The sequence below is a fragment of the Boleophthalmus pectinirostris genome, unplaced genomic scaffold, assembly GCF_026225935.1.
Source record: "Boleophthalmus pectinirostris isolate CB_2022bp ecotype Guang Dong unplaced genomic scaffold, ASM2622593v1 HiC_scaffold_16, whole genome shotgun sequence".
Classification (NCBI taxonomy): Eukaryota; Metazoa; Chordata; class Actinopteri; order Gobiiformes; family Gobiidae; genus Boleophthalmus; species Boleophthalmus pectinirostris.
Window position 1 is genome coordinate 16925695 of NW_026571095.1, and position 22972 is coordinate 16948666.

Below are 22972 nucleotides of genomic sequence, written 5' to 3' on the forward strand. Positions count from 1 at the left end.
TTATCCAGTCCCAGGTTATTTACAGATGATCACTTAAGTCATTATAATAACATTCCACAGTCAAATGGCCAACTGTTGCGAAAGGATTATAGTATAAACCAATAAACATTAGAATAGGGTTAAGAGCAGAGATCAGTTTCAATATTTTTTAAGAATAAAATTAGAAAAATACATTGATTTATGGTATTTAAATTGAACTTTATGAAGCTCAACTTACTTAATTAGGATGAACTTTAACCCCTATGTGAAACCTTATTCTCATTTTGGGCATATGGCACATTCTCATTATCTAGACACAACTGTGTAGAGCCTCAGAGCATTAACAAGGCAGACACAAAGAGAGCGTGGAAACATTTTAATTGTGTTTTTGATTAATGAGTTGTGCGCTTCAGAAAGTTTGGTAAAAAAAAAAAAAAAAAAAATTTCAAAGGTCAACCAAACCAATCTGTTCTTTTTTATTTCAGGGAGTGATCAAAATTAGGTATACAAAACCCAGAAACATACTGCTAAAAATAAACGTGAATAAAAAGAAATATGCATGACAGATTCCTGGCATTATAAATAGAAGTAGGCTATTTGGTCCAGTGTGTACCCCAGTGGTAAATCAATGATCAATCAGACATGAGTATTGTTGCTTCTTCAATAGCCAGTCCTGTACACTGCCACCACCGTACCATAACATACATTATTACAAATAAATTATATACACACACAAACGGTAACATGCAAATAGATCATTAATAGTTATGAATGTCTTTATATGCGGTCATCCACAATTAGACTTCTTCAGTCATTGTTGGAGGAAGTGTCCATGTAGATCCTCTACTGACTGTGGATGTCCCATAAACGCTGACAGGGCATCAGTGACATATTAAATGAAAAATATTTGTGATAGATTTCTATACATTTGTCTCCAGTCCGTTCATGTCGATAGAGCAGTGGTCCTTGTCCCTGTGCTCCCTCTTGTGGTGCGAGGAGTGGGCATGCTTCTTCTTCTCCGCCGGTCGGATGCCCTCCTCTAGCTGGATGAGGCGGGCCACATCTGGGGACAGATGGTCGTGCTTGCTGCCCGAAGGTGGAGGTTGGTAGCAGCCATTTTTCTGGTTCTGGTAGTTCATCATTTGCTGGATGCTTATCATTGGTTTGGTCTCACAAATCAGAGGCACCTGACAAGATCAAAGAATTAAGATAAGATAAACATAATGTCATTTTTTGTTAAAAAATACAGTATGACAGCAACAACAATAAAAAAATAAAATAAATAATAATAATAATAATATAGCGTGAAAGTTGCATGAGTCATTCATTCCATACTCAGAAGTGGTAAGCAACTACTGTAGTCACAGCTGCCCCAGAGTTACCTGACAGAAGGGCTGCTAGTCTATATATATATATATATACATATACACACACACACACACACACACACACACATATATATATATATATATGTATATGTGTGTGTGTGTGTGTGTGTGTGTGTGTGTGTGTGTGTATATATATATATATATATATATATATATATATATATATATATATATATATATATATATATATATATATATATATATATATACACACCCACACACACGCACACGCACGCACACACACAACCATCTCTGTTCTTAGGCTTTATTTTTCAGGGCTCAGCTGGGTGACGTCACAAAATCAAATGAATGGCCAAAAATATCTATCTGCTTTCTAGAATTTTCAAATCCACAGTTGTTGACATGTTTCAATTATTACTCTCTTCAGGACATATTATGATTATATTATTATAAATATTATGTTATCTTCAGGTATTTAGTATTAAGCTACATCATAAGTGGATCATCATTTTACATTTTGTTCAGTATAAATGGCAGGATTGATCTAAAACAGCTTCATAACAGAAACAGATTTATAGGCTTGTTCAAAACTGCAGAACTAATAAGCCTCCTCATTGTGGCATTTCAAATTAAGAAGTGTATTTTCATTCACAGCAAAAAAAAACTGCAAAAAAAAAAAAAAAAACTGCAAAAAAAAAAAATTAAAATTATATATACATATATAATGAGTACAGAGCAGTGGGTGGGGATAGGTGAAAACAGGAATTTTCTGAGCCCTCAAGCCTTGAATACAGGATACAGGATTACACAAACCCACTCAAAATATGACACTAAGTATCAGGGCTTTACTCAAAATATTGATAGGGCAATATATTGTTAAGAGATGCTTTATTGTGCTACTTTAAACAATGGTAATTCATTATAAACTGTCGAGTTTTACAATAAAGTACCTTCTAATACTGTATTGAGGCTGAATATGCGTCACTGAAAAAGTGCCTTATTCATATGTTTTGACATTAAGGGCATTATGAACATGAAATTCCAATGTTTTTATTATTCTACATTGCCAAAATATCAATTTAGTGCTTTTTTCAGACCCTGCGTGTAGACACCTATTGTATTGTGAGGTTCCTGGTAATATCCAGCCCTGCTGAGTAAGATAATGATGAGGGAACATTATCATAACATTTTAAGATTAAAAGATCAGAAAAGTAAATTTTACATAATCTAGCCTCATTAAGGACAGAGTGTAGTTAGTCAGTAATACATCTGAATTAGAGCTGTGCTGTTAATCAGTAAAAGCATGTGGTGTAGATCAGAGTGTCTCTTTTGAATAAATGAGTTTTGTGCAGAAAATTCATACTGAAAGCCATTTTTATTTGTTTGTAAGACCAAATAGTAAAAATATCCGTAATCAATCAATGAGCTGAAATAACATCTTGCATTTTTTGTCATATTGCTCAGCCTTAATTAATATTTTAATATTTTTATTCATGTGATTTTATGGATTTATGTAAAACTATGACAATGCCTCAATATAAAGCATGTTCCTAAACCTCCTTTGTGTGTCTGACTTGGCCTCACCTGCTCTCCTTCTTTGACAAAGTCCTTCCTGCAGATGTGAGCCATGATGCCTGTGGCCAAAGCATCGCCCATCACATTCACCATGGTCCGAAATCGATCTCTGTGCAACCGAGTTCAAAACATCAGTCATTCTCTTTGATAGGGTTAACTCCATAAAACTACAGACAATACTGGTTTAGTGTGAAATACTGGCATTGACAAGATGACATGTAATAATTATATTTTCTATGGGACTAACTGATGAGGATCCATAGGTCCTGGACACCTTTATTGTAACATGTTCCTGTCCAATAAGCTGTGTCACATCAGGACAATATATAAATGATTGTACCCTTAAATATGAAATAAACTAAATCCAATTCAAATTTTACCCTCAATTCTAATTTTACCCATTATCTTTTACTCTAGGCTTTACTTGTTCATATAAAGTTTTTTAATTTAGTTTTGGGTCTTCAGCCAGCTCAAATGGTGATCTGTCATATCCTTAGTAATTTCCTCATTCAAAAGATATCATATTTTGCTATGGATTTCATTATTCCAACACTGAAGCAAAGTTGCTATTTTAAATCCTTCAAAGCAGGATGGACTTATCCATATACCTGAAACCCTTGAACACTCATGAAATACAACATGTTCATACACTGGGATTGTATCAGTAATAATAACATATATTTGAATCCTTCATACGGCAGGTTACAGTGTAGTTTAATATTGGTATACCTCACTGCTGCTTTTAAATTACAAGCCTAATTGAATGATATATGTTGAATGATGTTTCTTTTTCAGATGCATTGAAACTCTTGAGAGCTCTACTCAAGAAATGCATATCCCTTTTGTGGCAAGGTAGCTGATCATGTGGTCTCTGCCATGTGACACTTGTGTCACATGCCAGAGACTACAAAGGTCAGAGGGGAACCAGGTGACTTCCTCTTCCTGAGCAGGCCTAACACACGGCTATTTCTGGTGAGCCAAACAAATGTAATGTTTGTACATTTTAATCTTGTTAGAAAACAAATTTGTAACTTTTGTAAATATTATTTTAAGGGTTTTAACAGTCCAGATCAGAGAGGTATGCTTTTAACTTATTTTATTGTTTAATTTTAATTGATGTATTTTATTAACTGCACTGTGTTACAGGCTCAGTGCTGGTTGCCGTTTTTGAGTTTTAGTTTGAGTTGATTGTTGATTTGTTACAGCTCTGCAGTAGGTGTGGGCTGGAGGTAGCTGGGTGTGGAAGGGGCTCACATAGAAGGTGACGTTATTTAGTTATTGGTGATGGTGGCACTTGTAATTGGGTGTTTTCAGTTGTGGTAACGGTTTTCTTTGTATTAATCTTATTTGTTTTCTCACTGTATAGCATGTCTCCTTCACCCCAACTTTAGGGTGGAGCTGCACCCCTGCAGTATTATCCTCACCCGTTAAAAGCACCTTTTAATATTTTGTAAATAAAAGCTGCCATATGGCTGTTAGACCCATACACTGACTGGCTTGCTTTGTTATTAAAGCTACCTGTAAATTCCAGGTGTTACACTTTGATTTGAATGGTCTCCGAATGGCATGAATCATCATCAAATAGATGTGTCATTCTAGCATCTCTATATTTCAAGCCACATAATATCAAAAATCAAAGCATGCCATGTTTAATCTTAATTACATGACATACAGCAAACAGAATAGACTTTTTGTTTGTTGTTGTGTGTGTTAAAATAGCCTTTACTTACAAAGCCCAATCAACGGCAATTATGAGAGTGATGTCGTCCGTAGGTAGACCCACAGAAGTCAACACGATCACCATGGTAACAAGTCCAGCTTGAGGGATTCCTGCCGCACCTATACTGGCCGCTGTGGCAGTAATGCTATGGCAAAGAAAATATATAAGGTTAACATTTTTCCAAATTATACATTTTAAGAGCAAGTTGTAAGCTTTTATTTTGGTTATTATTTATTTGAAATTCATAATATATTAGTACCCAAGGTAATCTTATTGATGCATGAATAAAGTGACCGCAGTAAATTTGTGTGTGGTTGTAATTTATTAGTGTTTCTTTACAACTCAATACAGCCAAGCCTAAACCATCATTCAAAAGGTATAGTATAAGAGGAAGTTCATGGTGTACAATTCAGCTGTTAGCAGAGGTTATACTGACGTTACAGAGACTGCAGAGGTGGAAGCTAAATGGAAGTTTTGAGGAACATAGCTTTACAGAACACCACAAACAATTTCCTTCAGACAATCCTGACGTAAATTATAGCAGGAATTCCTCAATAAAAAATATGACTATTTTCCCATCTCAGACCAAACTCTGCATGTCCAATCCCTAGACACACTGAATGTGTAGGTGAACATGTAAAGGTTTAACTCAGTCTGAACTGAGTATTTTGTTGTTCTTATGTTTTATTATTTTACTCTACCTATGCTTGTAAATTTGCATATTGTTCGCACTAGTTTGAACCATTCATTGTTTTCTTTTCTAAAGCTAAGCACCTTCAGTCTATATAGATTAAGTGAAATGACAGAAGATCCTCTTGAGGATTTAACTCTCAATACTGAACATATTGGACAGAACTTTGACCTTTGGAGCCCTTCCTCAAATTGCCCCTTTAATTGTCAGTCAATTTGGGATGTAAGTATTACAGGGGGGTGGGGACAGAGAATGATTATAAATCTGGTGTGACAATGGGTGAGAGTAATACAGGTCATATGGGTTTTACTGCCAAAGGATTATGATGGCCACACACTGCCGCCATGATGGGGTTTCTTAATATTATAACAGTCACAGGGGTGAACAGATGGGGGGACAGTGGCCTGTGAGGGACATGACATAAGGGTTCACCTGGGAGAAAATAGCATGTAAGGGAATGTGTCTTTGAGAGATAGTCCTGCCTCTGTATTTCAACAGCTTCCAGACTGATTTAGCAAAAACCAGATCAGGCTAAGAAGCTCATGGGAAGCATAATCTGTGTGACATTTACATTTATAAATCCCATCAAATTTGTTATTAATTCAGTATTAAATAAAATGTGTTGCACTAGATTAATTCACATATTGCCCTGAATTAGAACCAGTACAAACTGGATACAAACTAAATATTATATATAACTACTAACATATAACTCTGCTTGTTTAAGCAGATTTTGAGTTATAAACACTGGTAAATTTGAACTCTGAATAATAAAAAACATAGTTTTTATTCTGAATATTTCAGTTACTACATTATGCAGAACATATTTCAATGTGTTTTTCTCAATTAAAATATTCAAAAGGAAAAAATAAATATTTTAAATATTCAGCCAGTATTTTTAGTATAAAATATGCATTGAAAAATGCATACCTATTTAATTCAGCAAGGCATTAGCAATTGATCCTCCAACCTTCTAACATCCAGGAGAAGTTGTGAGTGAACCACACTGTTTTTGAATGCGCCTCCTCAAAGCCTCATCTCCTTGAGTTAATGCTGTCTCTGCCCTCCTCAGTCAGACACATTTGATTACTATTGATTGCTTGCTGTTGGTTTTGGGGATCTTTGCAGCACAGAATTTTAAAATTTCATTTGGAACAGTAAAACATGCAAACTAAAATGCTGAAATTCAGAATGAAAATGTTTCTTAGGATTAAACCAATTTTTACATTCAAATTTTATTCCCTGTGATTTTATTGTCATACACTTTTAATACTTACAATTTCGACACAGCAAACATCACAACTGTAATATGGCACCAAATACCATTCCTATTTATTGAGGCTTGGTACTCGTGCAGTGAGTATATTTTGTATTTATAAGGTGCACTATGTAACTTTTCTGGTGGATTGGATATTTCACAGTATGGCATTTAATTTATCTATCTCCATGGAAACAAGCCAACACTCACAGGCCAAGTTTCAGGCCAGTATTACTCACAGTAACAATGCATACAGCAATAAAAAAAAAAATAAAAATGATCTAACTAAATATATGTGAATAAGTTAGTAATGCCACATTGTGGAACGTTCCAAGCAAATAACAGAAGCAGGTAGACTTGCTGAAAAAAGTTACTGACAACTAGGATTGCGCCGATCTAGCATTTTCAGTTCTAATACTGATGACAATACTTTGACTTTAAGTCACAGGTGTCAAACATAAGGCCCGGGGGCCAGATCCGGCCCTCCAAGACCTTTAAAGTGGCCCTTGGGTGATTTTCTACTAAAATATTTAATTATATTTTCTATTAAAATATTGGTAATTTTCTGCGGTGCTGAGCATAGCAGCGTCTCCAGCGTCTCTGTACGTGGCCCTTCCCACCAGAGCAGCACAAATGAAGACTTGTCTCTTTCCAAACGCTCTTAAAGGACGATCGTTTTGGCTGTTGACCGTGACACCCTCATCAACAAAATGTCCAACATGAGAAAAGTGGACACTGAAAGAAAAATTGACTTATTCCTGTTTGCATACAAGTTATTGTTAAAACATTGTGTTGAAATTGAATTTTTATTCAAGTTTCTGGTTGTTCATAATATTATAATATTATAATAAGAAAGAGTTCATCAATTAAAAAAGATTTCTGTAATAGATTTGCGTTTCTCTGCACAAATATTTGAAGTTATTGTTATTTTTGGGGTTTATATGACATGAGTTTTCTGATCCGGCCCCTTTGGGATCAAAGTAGGTTGGATACGGCCCCCGGACCAAAATGAGTTTGACACCCCTGCTTTAAGTATTTGCTCAAAACCGACATTGACTGATGGAAAAGTAGCACTTATTTCCTTAAGACAGTTATTGCAACTTACACTTTGTGGAATTAACTTACACTACATATCTAATTGTGTTATGCAACTGTTATTTATCCTTGGAATAAATACAGAGCAGCTTCATATGAATAAAAGTTCAAAATCAGCCTGTAAATAATCTAGACCCTTGAACTTAGACTTAGACAAACTTTATTGATCCACAAGGGAAATTATTTGGATATCAATTTGACAATATCATGGAACCGATAGCTGATCCAGCAAATCTTTCAATATTATGATATGACGGTAAACTTAGGCAGTTTTACCTTATTGTGATGATCTGTCCAAAGTCAAGCTCGTAGTTGTTGACTTGGGCAATAAAAATGGCAGCGACAGCTTCGTACAGCGCCGTGCCGTCCATGTTGATAGTGGCTCCCACGGGAAGCACAAAGCGGATGATGCGTCTGTCGATGTGATTATTCTCCAAGAGGCACTTAAAGGTGATAGGCAGAGTGGCAGAGCTGTAAAGGAAAGATAAACATAGCTATTATACCATCACTTTCATTCATTATTTGAACACACTTTTGATTTTTGACCTTTTACTATAAAAAGTATGCAGATGTAATGCATTTCTAGGCAATGGCAGTGCAATCTCTTTTTTGTATCAAACGTGTATGTCTGAGTCTGAAATTTTATAAGGAAAAAACATACTTGTTTAGTTAGCCCTTAATGTATTTTTGTTTTTATAAAATTACTATTACTTTCACTACCTGAGACTGTATACTGTAGTTACTTTGGCCAAAGAATATAGGTATATGTATTTCTTACTTAAATATTACATAACATTTCAAATCTAAAGCACTTGTTCGTGTACTGCAGAATACCAACTTGGATATCCACTGAATATGAATGTAGCACAGATCAACTGCAAAATGTTTGTTATTTACATTATATACATGTATAGCTGCATAATACGCCAGTAAGATACAGATTTTTATGTATTTTTTTTGTATCAAAATCACTTTGCAACACTTCTGAATCCTTGGAGAACAAGTGGAGAACAAAGTAAGAACACAGCAGTGGGCGTATGCCTGGGGTGTTGAAAACAAGGGTTGATCAGCAATATGGCATCTTGTAAATAAGCGATCAAATATTACTCAAACACATAAATCACTCCAAATACATCTTAGTGTGAGTAAATGGTGAGGGGAAAGAACTCTAACATGATTAAAAGCTCTGTAAAGTTGATTTTTCATAATATGTTTGCTTTAAGATATTTAATGGAGCTCAAGTTTGTGTTACCATACATCAACAAATAAAAATGTACCCTTAGGTATAACCTTTTACTTCAGTAGCCTTTTATTCTAGCTGCTTCTGTTTGAACAACAATTCCATCTCTGACCCATGCTGTTAAGTTCAGAAGACACACTATACAATATACTGCAAACAAATTATGACTTCAGGAAGGAACCTTTCACATATAGACTGGCACATTATATGTTCCATCTCACCTTGAAGATGTGGCCAGTGATATAAGCAGGGCTTGTAAGATGCCTCTAATATAAACTATAGGGCTCTTCTTGGTGATGAAGAAATACATGGCAGGCAAAATGAACATGCCATGGAGTATTAGACCCATGACTACTGTAATGGCATAAAAACCAAGTTTCTTCCCCATGGCAGAGGGGTCGTCCATCTCCAGGATTTTACCAGCGACCAGGAAGACAATGCCAAAAGGAAAATACCTAAAGAAAGAGTAAACAAAGATTCACATATTGTTTACATTGATAACAGAATATGGCACAAATGTAATTTTTAGTTGTGTGTGTAAAAATATGTTGTTTTTTTTTCACTATTGCTTTTTTCTAAAATGTTCTATAATTTTACTTAATTTAAAAGGTCAACAAAAAAGTGAACCTTTCAATGTCAGTACTGTAAATGAAAAGTATAAAAACTAAATTTCACACAACTGTCAAACTTGTGAGTATAAAATGCATCCTTGCCAGTGCATAAACTGCAAAATATTAATGGAAATGGCTTTAGTTATTTAATTATTTAACTTCACATAATTGAACAAACACATCTAAACAAATGATAATAATAATAATTCTCACACTTTAAATATGCCCAAAGTACTATCTTTAATCATTTACTCTAAAGTGTGAAGTGAAGTTAATTAAATTTTGGCACTCTTTGTTAGATTCAATTCCATAAATATTATTATGTTATTATCACAGATAGTTATTTAAGATGTTGCTTTTTACAGATTCTTCTACCCTTGGAATAGAATTACAAAAAAACTGAAGGAATTACTGAACTCAGTGTAATGAAAAGCAAATAAATACAACTTTAAATATTGAGGTTCATGAATATAGACAAAATAGACTTAGAACAAATGAATGCTTACTGCCAGTGCCTTTTTAACACTTAAACACTTAAAATTATCCACTTCCGTCTAAGTCTAAACTCTTCCCCAAACATGTTTTATTGCTGCAGGACAGACAGAGCTGTTGATTAATAACACCATGAACTTAATTGTGATGTTTAAACAATTTGAATAAAATTTGACTAATTGCGCAGTCCTAATTCATGACAGGAATATTCACAGCACACAGCACATTTGCCTCTTTTGAGCAACTCTTTTTACTTATTATTCCTAGTGCATCTCTCAAGTAATTAAAAATGTTGGCATATTCTAATGCAAAGAAACTAACTGTATATGATAAATTTTCAGATGAAAAAGTGACTAGCCTATGTAACAAATAAAGTACAATAAAACATTTGCATGATGTGTTGTGTCTCAGCTGTAATGTGAAAGTTTTATATACCTTTGTTTTTTCTCATGATAAAAAGAATGAATTGACTGTGTCTGTACATTACGTGTATATTAATCCAAAAAATACGGACTCAAATAGAATCATGTAAAGATTAATATCAGAGCTTACCAGATGACAATGGCAACAATCTTGAGCACTGCTTCATTTAAACTCTGACAGAAGTTGACTAGGGCACTTCCATTGGGCCCCATTCTCCCAAGCATGATACCTATGAGAGGGACACAATGATAATTATTATGATCACAGTAAATGCATACAACTGAATGTACAATTATGTATCTATTATGTTGGACTTTTTCTGAGAATTTCCTTTAAGAGACAGTGTGTGCTCCATTGTTATGTTCTTCTATACAACAAATATGTCCAGTTTGAAGAAGGAAGTTCTAATTAGAATCACTTACCCATTGTAGCAGAGAAAATAACTATCCCCAGAACATTCATGCCCTCACTGGTTCCTGGAGAGGTCTTCATGATGACGTCTGGAGGGGGCGTGAGATCCAGAGAGAAGTTTTGGACATCGGTGCCGTTGTCATCCTGGATGCCATAGATGTAAATGCGGCGTGTGGTGGTCTCGTCCAACAGTTGAGCCACAGTAGGTTTGGGAATGAGCTCTGGTACTCTCTGAGTCCGATACTACAAGGCAGACATCGTTTCAATTTTCTGTTCTTATACCATTAAATACAACAGTTATACTGTACTGTACTGATTTACAAAAGAAATGTTGTAAGTATTATGCAGCCAATTTTTTTTATTTTTTATTTTGTATTATCTGGGGTAAAAGTTCAACACATATGTGCATTGTGTATAAGTATGAACTAGTGGGTTATTGGAGAACATGCAGAGTCCACACTAAATAGCGTAGGCCAGTTTACCCACCATAACCACTAACCAGTCTGCCACCTGCTCCTCTAACAGAAATGGCTGCATGTCAGAATAGGACTGTGATACATACCTGCTGGAAAGTAGCTTGGACCAAATTGGCAGGAAACATATTACTGGAGGGACAAAAACACACATTATTTTTAAAATGTGAAGTGTGCTGAAATAAACATTCACAAATAAAGAATGAGCAAATGTGTACTAAACAGATTGAAGTGCAAAAGTTTTCTACTTTTCTACTCTTAAATATCTCAAACCAAGCTCATAAAAACAAAACAGCAAAGGGAATATTGATTGTTTCTGAGATGAACTGCAGCTGGCAGAAATAGTTTATCATGTTGCTCAGTATTTCTGTTCATTTTCAGAATACTATGAAAAAGTATCATGAACAGTCTTTTGTGGACAGAACTTTTATGTTTGTTGTCAAGTATAATACTGACTGTCTAGCAGCATAAATGTTTGTAGAAATAATGAACTTGATTTTAAATGTTCTTAGAACCGAACTGTGGTCAAAGTATTTTACACAGATGGTAGTTTGCACTACAGTGCACTAGGTGTGTTCAAGCTGGAACAGCATGGCTAAACTGTATTTTACTCACTCAGTGTAATAAATCATAATAAACATTATACCTAATCCCAAATCATGATGTATGCCACCTGCCACTCAATCAGACCAGCTCTAAATCCCACCACTGTGGCCCTTCCTTCCTCTTTACAGTGCATATAAGTGATTCTGTAATGAATGCATGTATAGATACATTATTATGTGTTGAACAGGCCAATTTAAAGAGACAATACAGTGTAATACAGTGAGTCTTTCAGAGCCCTCATGCAGCAAAGGTTTGAAAAGCGAATTAATGAAACATGTTGACATTTGGCTCTAGTAGATAGACAGTATGTACATTCATACAGGGAGCAGCTCATTACTGCTGTTTATCACATGAAGGCACTAGTACACGCGACACTAGTCAGTCTGCTGCATGATAGATGAAGGCTTTAAAGGAGCTTTGCCAGATAAATCCAACGCACAGCTGTGCCCAGGACCACACACTCAGGGTCGGTGAGCTGGAGCTGCAGATGATCGCTGCCTCCTGGACTTCACATTTGGCCTGATATGCAAATGCCATTGAATACAGTCCACGTTACAATGCTACATCAGATTCAGAATTATATTTTTAACAAGTAACATTATAACAAGTAACATGTCATAAGTAGGCTACTTGTAACCTTTTAAGCAACATTGCACATTTCCAATATTAAGCACTCTAAATAAATAATAATAAATTGAAGCTTCTGATTACATTTACGTAATCACATCTCATCATAGCTCATGTTTGACAGTTTGTAGACTTTTTTAAAGAAAATGGCATTTTAGATGGGGCTTTCAAAGCAGCCTTTGAGAGTGCTGTTTCAGTTCTCTTATGAATTTTGCTTTTCTATAGAAAGTTTATGCTACATGTATGCTGCACTATTTTGTGGTGAAGAGAACTGAAACCTTCTTCTAGTGACCAAATGACACAGCGTCTTCATGGCTGTCATTGGCCCAAGCTCACCTCGACACACTATCAGCCTTTAGCTGAGCTAATTAGCTTAGTACAGTAACCTACTGGCACACAAGGCTTTGGCTTCTGACACTCAGCTGTCTACTGTCAATGTGAAAGACATATGCAGGGGTCAAAGATAAAATACAATGGAAAATCATAATTTCAAATGTCAAATATATGTTGCATCACATTTTAATCTACATTTGAATAGTTTATGGTGTCATTAGACCTAATTTCACAAAATATAATTCTATATTTAAAAAAATGTATACAGTGCCATAATTAAAAAAAATGTTTATGTTGAAATCATCTTGTGCCCTGTGACCACCCTTTGGGGAATAGAATACTCCTCAGTATGACATTAAACTTGTTTTAAATGGAGATGGGCAGATGATGCCACCAGGTCAGAATGAATGTTTTTAATTGAATAAATCTCCAAGTTAAATGGAGCACCTTAGAACTACTGTTGGTAGCCTTCATTTTGGCTGCATTTGACATCTGGTTACCATAGCAGCAGTGCAGATGTCCTATCTAAGCTCAAGCCCAAACAATGACAAATGAATGTATCCACTGTTGTATAAAGGGAACAAAAATAGAGGAACATGTCTCTGAGGATAAGACCAAAAACAAGCCCCACACAGGGCATATGCTGTAGAGGGGCTATAAAGCTGAATATACAATATCTTGGCTCTACACTTGAATGACCAATCCCTGGCTGCTCAAGTGGCTTCTTATTGGATAAACGTGGACTCTTAGTTACCGGATGAGGTCAAGCAGGGCGTCTGCTGAGCTGGTCATGGGCTTCTTGCTTTCCTCTGAGTCCTCCTTCTGAGCAGCACCTCCAGGGTGGATGATATAAACCATGACGATGCCCACCACCACTGCCACAAACGTGGTCCACAGGTAGTAGGAGATGGTCATGATGCCCAAACGGCTGGAGCATTTGGCATCCAGAGCAGCAAGGCCTGACATCAAACTGCAGAGAAAAAACAATATGAAACATTTTAGGCTTGATAGAATAACACAACAGATGCTTGTCAAATACAGGACTAACATGAAAACACCAAATGTACACTGTATTTAAATATATTTTGTGTATGTATATACTGTATATACTGTGTATATATATATATATATATATATATATATATATATATATATATATATATATATATATATATATATATATATATATATATATATGTATGTGTGTGTGTATATATATATATATATATATATATATGTATGTATGTGTGTGTGTATATATATACACACACATTTATATATATATATATATATATATATATATATATATATATATATATATATATATATATATATATATATATATATATATATATATATGTGATACTATCTTTGCATTGTAAGTAGGTTAATGCAAACTTAATTATTTTGTCATTAGTTGGTATGGCGACAGAGATACTTCTGTGTTAGGGGTGGACTTATGGCAAATGTTCATATTTTCACAGAAATCATTTGTATATACTTGTATGTGCACTTAGTATCTACTATTCTCCTTATGAGAATTCAAACTCTCGGTGCTGCAAGTGCTGCACTATACAAAAAGCACTCAGTCAAAATATAAGATCATCGCAAATTCAGATCGCTATATGATTTGTAGAGCTGCTGTAGGCTTATATTGACTGTGCTATATCTTTGTTAGTTTTTACTTCCAGAGAGGGGACTAGATAAAGCATTCCTCGGTATTTATTTCCACTCATATTAAGACCCATGTGTGAGCTAACTGTTACCTAGTGTTGCAACAGCAGTCTGCTATGTGCAATAGACTAGATGAAACCTAACTACAGATTTTTATTTTTTTTTATCGTGTTATCATATACAACAGGAAATCTTTAATCATTGGTTACTACTGGATGATGTAATGCATGGCAAGCGGTCATTGAAACATCAGCACCATGCTGTAAAGGGCTATGTGGAGTATTAGAATAAGCTTTGAATAACACACATTCATAATTCAAATCAAAAACCCTTGCTTTAATCATACCACTGACTCACTGTGATAATAATGATACACTAGTCTTATAAAGCACTCTTCCAGACGCTTCACAATTGCTTCACAATTTTGTGTCATATTCATTCATTCCACACTTGGTGGTAGTAAGCTACTAGTGTAGCTACAGCTGCCCCGGCGCAAACTGACTGAAATGAGTCTGCAATCTGCACAATAGCGCCCCAGCCACCATATTCACACTAGACAATGTGGTTAAAGGACACAACAACAGTTTATGGCAGTGTGGTACCTGATTTTCCCAGTTGTCTACCATCCAAGAACTAACCAGACCCTGCCACGTTTAGCTTCTGAGCTTTGACAAGGAGCTTTGCACTTAGAAGGAGGTTTGGCCATCTGTGACATATTTACATTTAAATAGCCATCCTACACCAGCAATAAAAGAAAATGACATTCAAAGAACCACTAGAAGGCACATACTGCTGCTGATGGTAGAATTATTATTTTTATACAATCTTTATTTACTTTTTAATTAAAGGTAGATAATGCATCATGTTAAATAACAAGTGTACTTCCAGTAAAAATATGATGAAGCACACAACAGTAAAAAAAAAAAAAAAAAAGTTGATTTGTTTTTTAATTTATTTGCAAAAACATTGGACATGATGTTGATTGTTTGTGTTTTCAAGACCATCCAGTCAAGCAGAATGAGACTCACAAATGTCTCTCATTTCAGTTGTCAGTTTCAATGCTGAAATTACTGTCTGATTTGAGTCCTCACTACCTGAACTTCAGCGGCTCTAATCAGTGCTAGTGCAGCCTCTGTAGCTTAGCGAGTGTATTCTAAAGCTCAGAGCTTTTACATGAGGCTTGCCCTATCCATATACTGAGAATGTGAAACACGTATGTGTCCTCTGTCTATAGATCAAGGCACTGGGGACCCAGGTTCAGCTGTGATTTTTTGAGGCTATACCTTTTTAAAACTGTAAATAAAACATGTTCCACACTATGACATCAAATGTATGTATTTCATGGAGAGAAACAGATGACCCCTTCATGTCAAGTTACAGGTAAAATTTGTGGAGAGGCAGCCCTGCTCTCAGAATGCATGGTTTTAAACATACCTTTTCAAAAATTGCAAAAATAAATTAGTTAAATGCCATACTGTGGAACATTCCAGGCAAAACAAAAACATCTCCATGGTGATGTTTCCTGTAGAGAGAGCCTTTGTAGGGCTATGTTTTGTTTCATTCATACATGTTTAACACACAAACCCTGCCTATTTAGATAGATCTTGTGATATGGGAAGTGCTCCACTGTGTTTAAAAAACACAGTGGAGCACTTTCACTAGAAACATTAGGATGATTTCAACCCTGAAATTGCCAATTTCTACTGAGTACTGAGTAAAAGGTAAAAGGTTGCTATTAAGTTGAAAAGTTCCACTACATGACATCACAAGGTGGAGCAGAGAATTATGAGCTTTCAAGATGTAAACAGACTAATAATTAAGGGTTACTCAAACATGTGTGAATGAAACAAAACAGCTTTCTAAAACTAAAACACACAAGAGTAATTTTTGCGTAATATAGGACCTTTAAAACCCAAATTAGCCAATATTAAACTATTTTTCCCCTGGCTCTTGTCTAAGACTCTTTGAATATTGTTATTACATCACTATGTGATGTTAAAATAAAATAAATTTTATTGGTAAATAAAACAATTTAACAATCGGTTTTAGAGGATCATAATTATTCAAAACATGGAAGGTAACTCTGCTCATGAGATGTGACCACAGACTGCTGTGTCCTGACCTTTAAATGTAGCCTAGAGGTTGCATTAGAGTGTCTAGTAGCGTACGATAATTAATAAACAGCAGCATCAGGTTGGCCTGTGGAGGGGACCGCAGTGCACATGGGTCAGCCTGTGCCTGCACAGTTGCTGGCTAAATGCATGTTTTTACACTAATCATGAAATTACAGAACTTATCTAACAATGGCAAACATGAAATGCATGAAAAAGTTGAAGCATTATTGCTTTAAACCTTCAAGGTCAACATTATTATGCAGACACGTCCAGGCCTTTGGAAAGATACACGATTAATATGTAATACTTAAAGTACTCAGTTAAGAGCAATGTTTGATTTTGAAAAGAATAAGGCATAAATACAGTTTTAGTTGTCTTATCACATCCACCAGCCTGCATAATAGTACCCTTTCAGCAGATAATCTACAGTCAGTGGCACAGGCAATATGAATCAAAATAAAAATATATAGCCATTTCTTTAATTATAGTAGCACTAGTTTATTTTTGATTGGACTGATTAAGTGAAAGACAAAAATATGATTTTAACCTTAGAACTAACATTATTATAACATGGAGGGCATCCAACTTAATATGAGGCTTAACCATCGTGCCAAGTGAGGGATCAGCCTCAGCCAAGAGGAAATAACATACAGGTAGGTTAAAAGCATTTCAAATATGTAAAAAAAAAATCTGTACAATAAACCAGTGGGTGAATTTATCTAGGGTGGTCTATTTTCAAATTCAAGTGTCATTTTCCTCTGCCCTAATATCTGTATTCAAGTGGGATTACAGTGTGGAGCTTGTCTGTATCCTCTCTTTTCATGAAGGATAGTGTACAGTGAGTTTTTGGCACCATATGGGGCTTTAGTCTCCTGCCTGCTGCACCTTTTCTCTGCCCAAGAGCATTAGACTAATCCTAGGTCCTGATGAAATCAAAGACCATGGGTCCTTCTTGGAGAATTGTTCCATGTAGTTCGTAAATGAAGACATTAAACTGGAATATCAGAGCTGCACAATATCGGAAAATATTTTATTATGTGATATCTCTTGTTAGACTTGTTAGTCTGCTGCACGTCTGTCACATTGATTGTTGAGTTAGACAATGTCAATAATTTTGCAATATATTGTGTAGCCATAAAAGTGATGTGTAGATTTAGTGAGGAAACACTGATTAAACTTCTACAGTGCTGTAATTGATAAATGGCATAGTTTAAGTGAGGAAGCTTTTGTTTTTCTGTTGTTTAAAATTTTGCACTAATATGCTTTAAGTTACAAGCAGTAGCAAATAATAATAATAATAATAATAAGTAATATTGTACCTTTACCAGGATAGTGGCATAAATTACTGTTTAATTTAATAATGCAAACCAGGCATTGACCAAGCATTTGAACGTTTTAGTGCAGATTTCTGACATTTAGTTTCATTTGTCCATATGAATCCATGACTTTGCTGGTATTATATGATGTTGGGCCATGACAAGAAAAGTATGAATTTTGCTATTCAACAAGTCAGATGTTAATGATAACAATAATACCTCCTTATAAAAACTACCAAAAGACTTTGTTAATCCAAGATAAACTACTTGGACACATTAGCCTTCACTTTACATAATAACACTAATTAAGAAAGAAGCAAGAAGAAGAAAGAAGCAATGCAAACATTTTAGTCTGGAGACAGTTCCCTAAGTTCAGAAACCTAATTTTAGAAGTCTTGCTGTCTGGGCTAGAAAGAGGGACTAGTTAGTCCTGTGCACATGTCAGGAGATTTTTGCATCTGTTTGTGTTGTATTAGTTGCACACTCAACATAATTATTCTGATCAAACAAGCAACTAGCAACTAGACAGAGGGCAGTGAACAATAATATATAAAATTATTATTTTTGGTGATACAAGAGGTAGACAGATATCATTCATGGCACATTTTTGTATAATACTACCAACAAAGATAATTGCCACTGTATCACCAGAGTGTTCGGAAAAAAGCTTCACACACAATGTTTTCTTAGATGATTTTGTAGCTTGTGTCAGAAACCAGAAACTAATTATCTTACTTCATAATTTTTAACAAATAGCATCTTGTGTGTTCGTGCTTTTTAAATTCTTTTTAATTGTTTCTTAAGTTTTGACAAAAATATAGAGAAAACTGTAGCAATAATAACAATTTAATTACTAGCAGCTTGTAGCAAGCAACTTTCATCCGGCTTTCATCCGGTTGTAGAAATTGTGACATTTAGAGCTATTAGTTGAGCAGAACAATGGTATATGGACCTGCGTCACTGATAAAGAGCCTCTAAGTAATCACTATGTAACCTTTATGGTGAGGTTCTGCAAACTGTGAGTCTCCATGGAGAACTTATCGCTTGAATTTTATGACGTTAAATGTATCTATGGACATGGAAACAAGCATAATGGATCTACAGGTTAAACTCACACACGGTAAACAAATGCATGTTTTTAAAGAATCAGAAAAACACCCATAAGTAAATCAATGCAAAACAGATATGCCATATTGTGGAACATTCCTCATAAAGCAATAATATCTTCATGGACGCAAGCAGATGGTGGTGCCTCCATCAGAAAAGTTACATAGTGCACTTTTAAGTATTAATTAATGATATGAATTATTAATAACAATAAAGATGTAAATAGTTGATGAGCCTTGTAAGAGCTGTGTGGTTACACTGCAGATAGTGCTTCTTTATCAGGAGACTTAACCTGATTTGGTGTTTTTGCTCAAATCTCAGGAGGCACTTAATCTTCAGAAAAATCTCAACAACAAGAAGAAAGCTGAATGGGTGAATGTCGAGGGGCTTCAGCATAACACAGCACAGTAAACACATAAATGAATCTTAATAAATAACCTGCCTTTTCTTTCTGTTGAAGCACTAAATCCTTTAATCCTTTATTAATTCAACAAAGGCTTGGATACTATGTAATTTGATGGCACTTGTTGATTATAATAATTAATGGTCAAGTGGAGTAAACTAAAAAAATTGTGCACTTGGAGTATCAAAAAATATATTTGATAAGATGTTACAAATGATGCATAAATAATGTTTCATATTATTAAATCAACAACAGTGATGGTATCGAACACTGGCATTGGGTATAGAATATCCAGCTTCTAGGTTAGTTCAATCAGTTAATGGAATAAGATTATTTACAGGTAAAATGTTGCATGATTTTAGACCTTAAATACAATTCTGTTCTTGTTATATTATGGAATGTTATTTGTTTTGTAAGGAAATAAATATAACATAACTCTGCACTGACATGAATAAGTACCAGAGCTGAAATAAGTAAATAATAGTAACAGGTAAAGAAATGGCAGGTTCTTTGTTTCTCAAATAACCTATACTAATGGACAAATGCTTTCAGAGAAAGAGCTGCCTCTATTTCAACTTTGACAAAGGTGAATGAACCATTAGATAATCTACATTTGAAGCCGATCAAAACATCCACATGAAACATCTACACTTTATGTTTCATTTTCCGCAGAAATTGTCCAAGGACATCAGTTTGGGCTTGAGTGCTGTGCATTTGTTCTTCATTCTGCAGCTTCTCAGGTATTGAAGCGTATTGACCTGAGAGAATGGTTCACTCTGTTCCCATTCAAGTTCTGCAGAGATATTGGACTGTGCTGTGGACTAAAAGATAACAAAAAGAGAAAATGAAAAAGATGTAATGAGGATATTTTGGTGACTGATCTTAGAGATAAATTAAGAGATGTCGACAATTTTCTATCACAAACCTGGAGTTATAAAGCTTGGTTTTTGTCAGAATTGTTGCTGAGTTTCAAATGGTAGCACTCCCTTTTATGACAGTGCAATTAATCAGTTTTCATTTATAATTCTGATTAATGCTCTAATCAGTCACAAAAATGATGAAATCAAGTAATTAACTCTTTGTTGTTTTCACTGCACATACGTGCTTATGGATAGAGTACATGTACAACAGTCCAGACAGTCAGTCTGACAGTATGTCTGTTTATCTGTTGGTTTGCTCTTTTAATTTTAGGTACACAGAAGAAATTATAGTTGGAGCAGCCCTGCTCTCCATTTGTCTGTAAGATGGGTCCAGATGGGAACTTATTCAGAGGTTCAAATAGTCGATGCCTTCCTAATTTGAAGTATTTTGTGAGGACTTTTCTCCATTTAAAAGATATACTATTTTTGTAATAACTGACTTATTGCTATAATAATGTCAATTGTCAAATCCTTTAAATCAGGAAGGAATCCTGAAAATCATGTTCATTCTGGCAACTAATGTTATAATTTATTTATTTAATATTGGCATAGCAAGTGCAATGGAAAAAACAGATGCATTTTTCTGTTTTGCATATTTAAAAACAAACAAAAAGCTAGAACAGATGGTGTGTGTTTTTGCATTATCACTTCTGCAATATTTCTAATACAGATGTGTCTATCAGCTCTGGCCACTATTTGAATCAGCCATATGTTTGTGAGTATAGCACATGTCATTTAACAGCTTCACCTCTGACCTTCGGATCTCCGATGCAGCTTCTATGAGCACGTTTCAGTGGCTTTGGCTTTAATTAAAAAGCGTGACCGAATATGTCTCTAACCCTAAAGCCTTGACTAACACAAATATAAAGGGACAGTGGAGTGGGTCATTGATTGTGCATGACGGCCACACAAGATTATCTGGTTTCCGCTTTGGACGGTGGCGCAGATGGCGATGGGTGGAGGGTATGAACAGGGACAGTCGGGCTATAGGCTATATACTACACCCAAGTGATAAGCTCTACTGTACCACATAGCAGCAGCTTGTTCAACCAGCCGGCTACACTCACTGGAATAAGTCAATATTAAAACCAAATGTCAACAACGCAGACCAAAGGCATTTTCAACATAATATTGAGCTACAGTGCAATACAAAGGTTTCAAAATGAAAAGATTGTAGTGCATTTATCATTTTAATTTCCAGATCATCAGTTTTACATTTATTTTTTGTGAACAACAGGACAATTGCTCTAGCCTTACACCAAAAAGGAGGTATAAAGTTTGATTGAAAGGGTTAGATGCAAAGGAAAAAATCGAGCCAATGAAACAAACCTTAACATATTTACCTCTCTTATAGCTGAAAGATAAATTTGTATTACTATATTTATATTTATTTATTTTTACTTGTACATATACCATCTATATTATTATGCCTTATTTGACATCAGTCTCTTGTTGTTTTTGCCAGGTATTCTGAATTTATTATTACCATTTATATTTTTTCCTCTTTGTTGTTATATTATATTGTGATGTGTGAGCTACTGGGTCCAAGTAATTTCCCTTGTGGATTAATAAAATTTGTCTAAGTCTAAGTTTATGTCTTATACCTCAAATGAATACAAATGCAGTGGTTGCTTTCAGAAAAGAAAACAAGATAAGGCTAAAATAGAAAGAAATGGCATGAGCACTAAAAACGTCACATATTAATATCAGATTTTTGTTTTTCCAGAATCTGTATCAATTGCAAAATTTTAGCAGCAAAGACCTAGGTGCTATTACGAAAAATAAAGCCGAAAACTGCCAAAATGAGATGCCCTTTCTCTTCATAGTGGCATTTCACTGAAGAAAACACTAACAGCAGCTTTTCTGTTATTAGTTTTTAAGTTTCCGAAATCTCAAGCCCCAAGTAAAGGACAAAATATGACTACTCAAACATGTACGAATCAACTGAAACACAAATCTGAGTAAGCTAATGATGAGGGAACAGCATTCTAATGTGGCTAAACGTGCCTATCTATTTTATACATGAGATATTTTAAGTCACTGAAAGGAATATTTGGAATATTCTTGTAGATTAAGCATGATAGAAAGTGAATAGAAACCAAATTAGAGCATCTGAGACCACATTTTTGCACTCACTGAATTTTACACAACCTCTTCCTGATTTCCATGTTAACTAATTTGATGTGTACTCCTCCAGCTATGAATTTTCAAGATGGCCTCCAGCATGCCTCAAGTACCTAGTAACTTTTATTATTTTTACTTTCAGGCATACCACAATGATTACTTTGCCATTTGCCGAGGCTGTTACTAAACTCAGCAATTTTTGAAGCAGCACTCACTCGCTTCATTTGAGATTAGATGTAATTAATGCTTTGCCTCACGTGCCTCAACCTTTTGATGGAAACTCTAGAGACATGTGATCACCTGCTGCACAGAAATAGACCTTTAACTCCTGCTTTACAAATTACAGTAATAATTAAACATATAGGATGCAAGACAGTAACAGAATGAGAGAGACAGACAGAGGGAACTGAGGATTAACTTCTCATCCAGTC

At 35.0% G+C, this 22972-nt stretch overlaps 1 protein-coding gene across 2 annotated transcripts in view; it reads right to left on the reverse strand.

Moving 5' to 3' along the window:
- Nucleotides 1-899: 899 nt before the first annotated feature.
- slc1a7a (solute carrier family 1 member 7a) overlaps nt 900-22972 on the reverse strand; it is a 28172-nt gene continuing 6099 nt past the window's right edge. The window contains exons 3-11 of one of the 2 annotated variants that reach the window (XM_020939479.2): nt 13638-13853; nt 11407-11449; nt 10856-11087; nt 10563-10662; nt 9129-9362; nt 7944-8138; nt 4634-4768; nt 2913-3012; nt 900-1166 (exon numbers count right to left, since the gene is read on the reverse strand). In XM_020939479.2, the coding sequence (XP_020795138.1) occupies nt 900-1166; nt 2913-3012; nt 4634-4768; nt 7944-8138; nt 9129-9362; nt 10563-10662; nt 10856-11087; nt 11407-11449; nt 13638-13853 (1522 nt within the window). Of the gene's footprint in view, nt 1168-2907; nt 3013-4633; nt 4769-7943; nt 8139-9128; nt 9363-10562; nt 10663-10855; nt 11088-11406; nt 11450-13637; nt 13854-22972 lie in introns of both variants that reach the window. The other variant, XM_055151793.1, reaches the window with a different exon arrangement.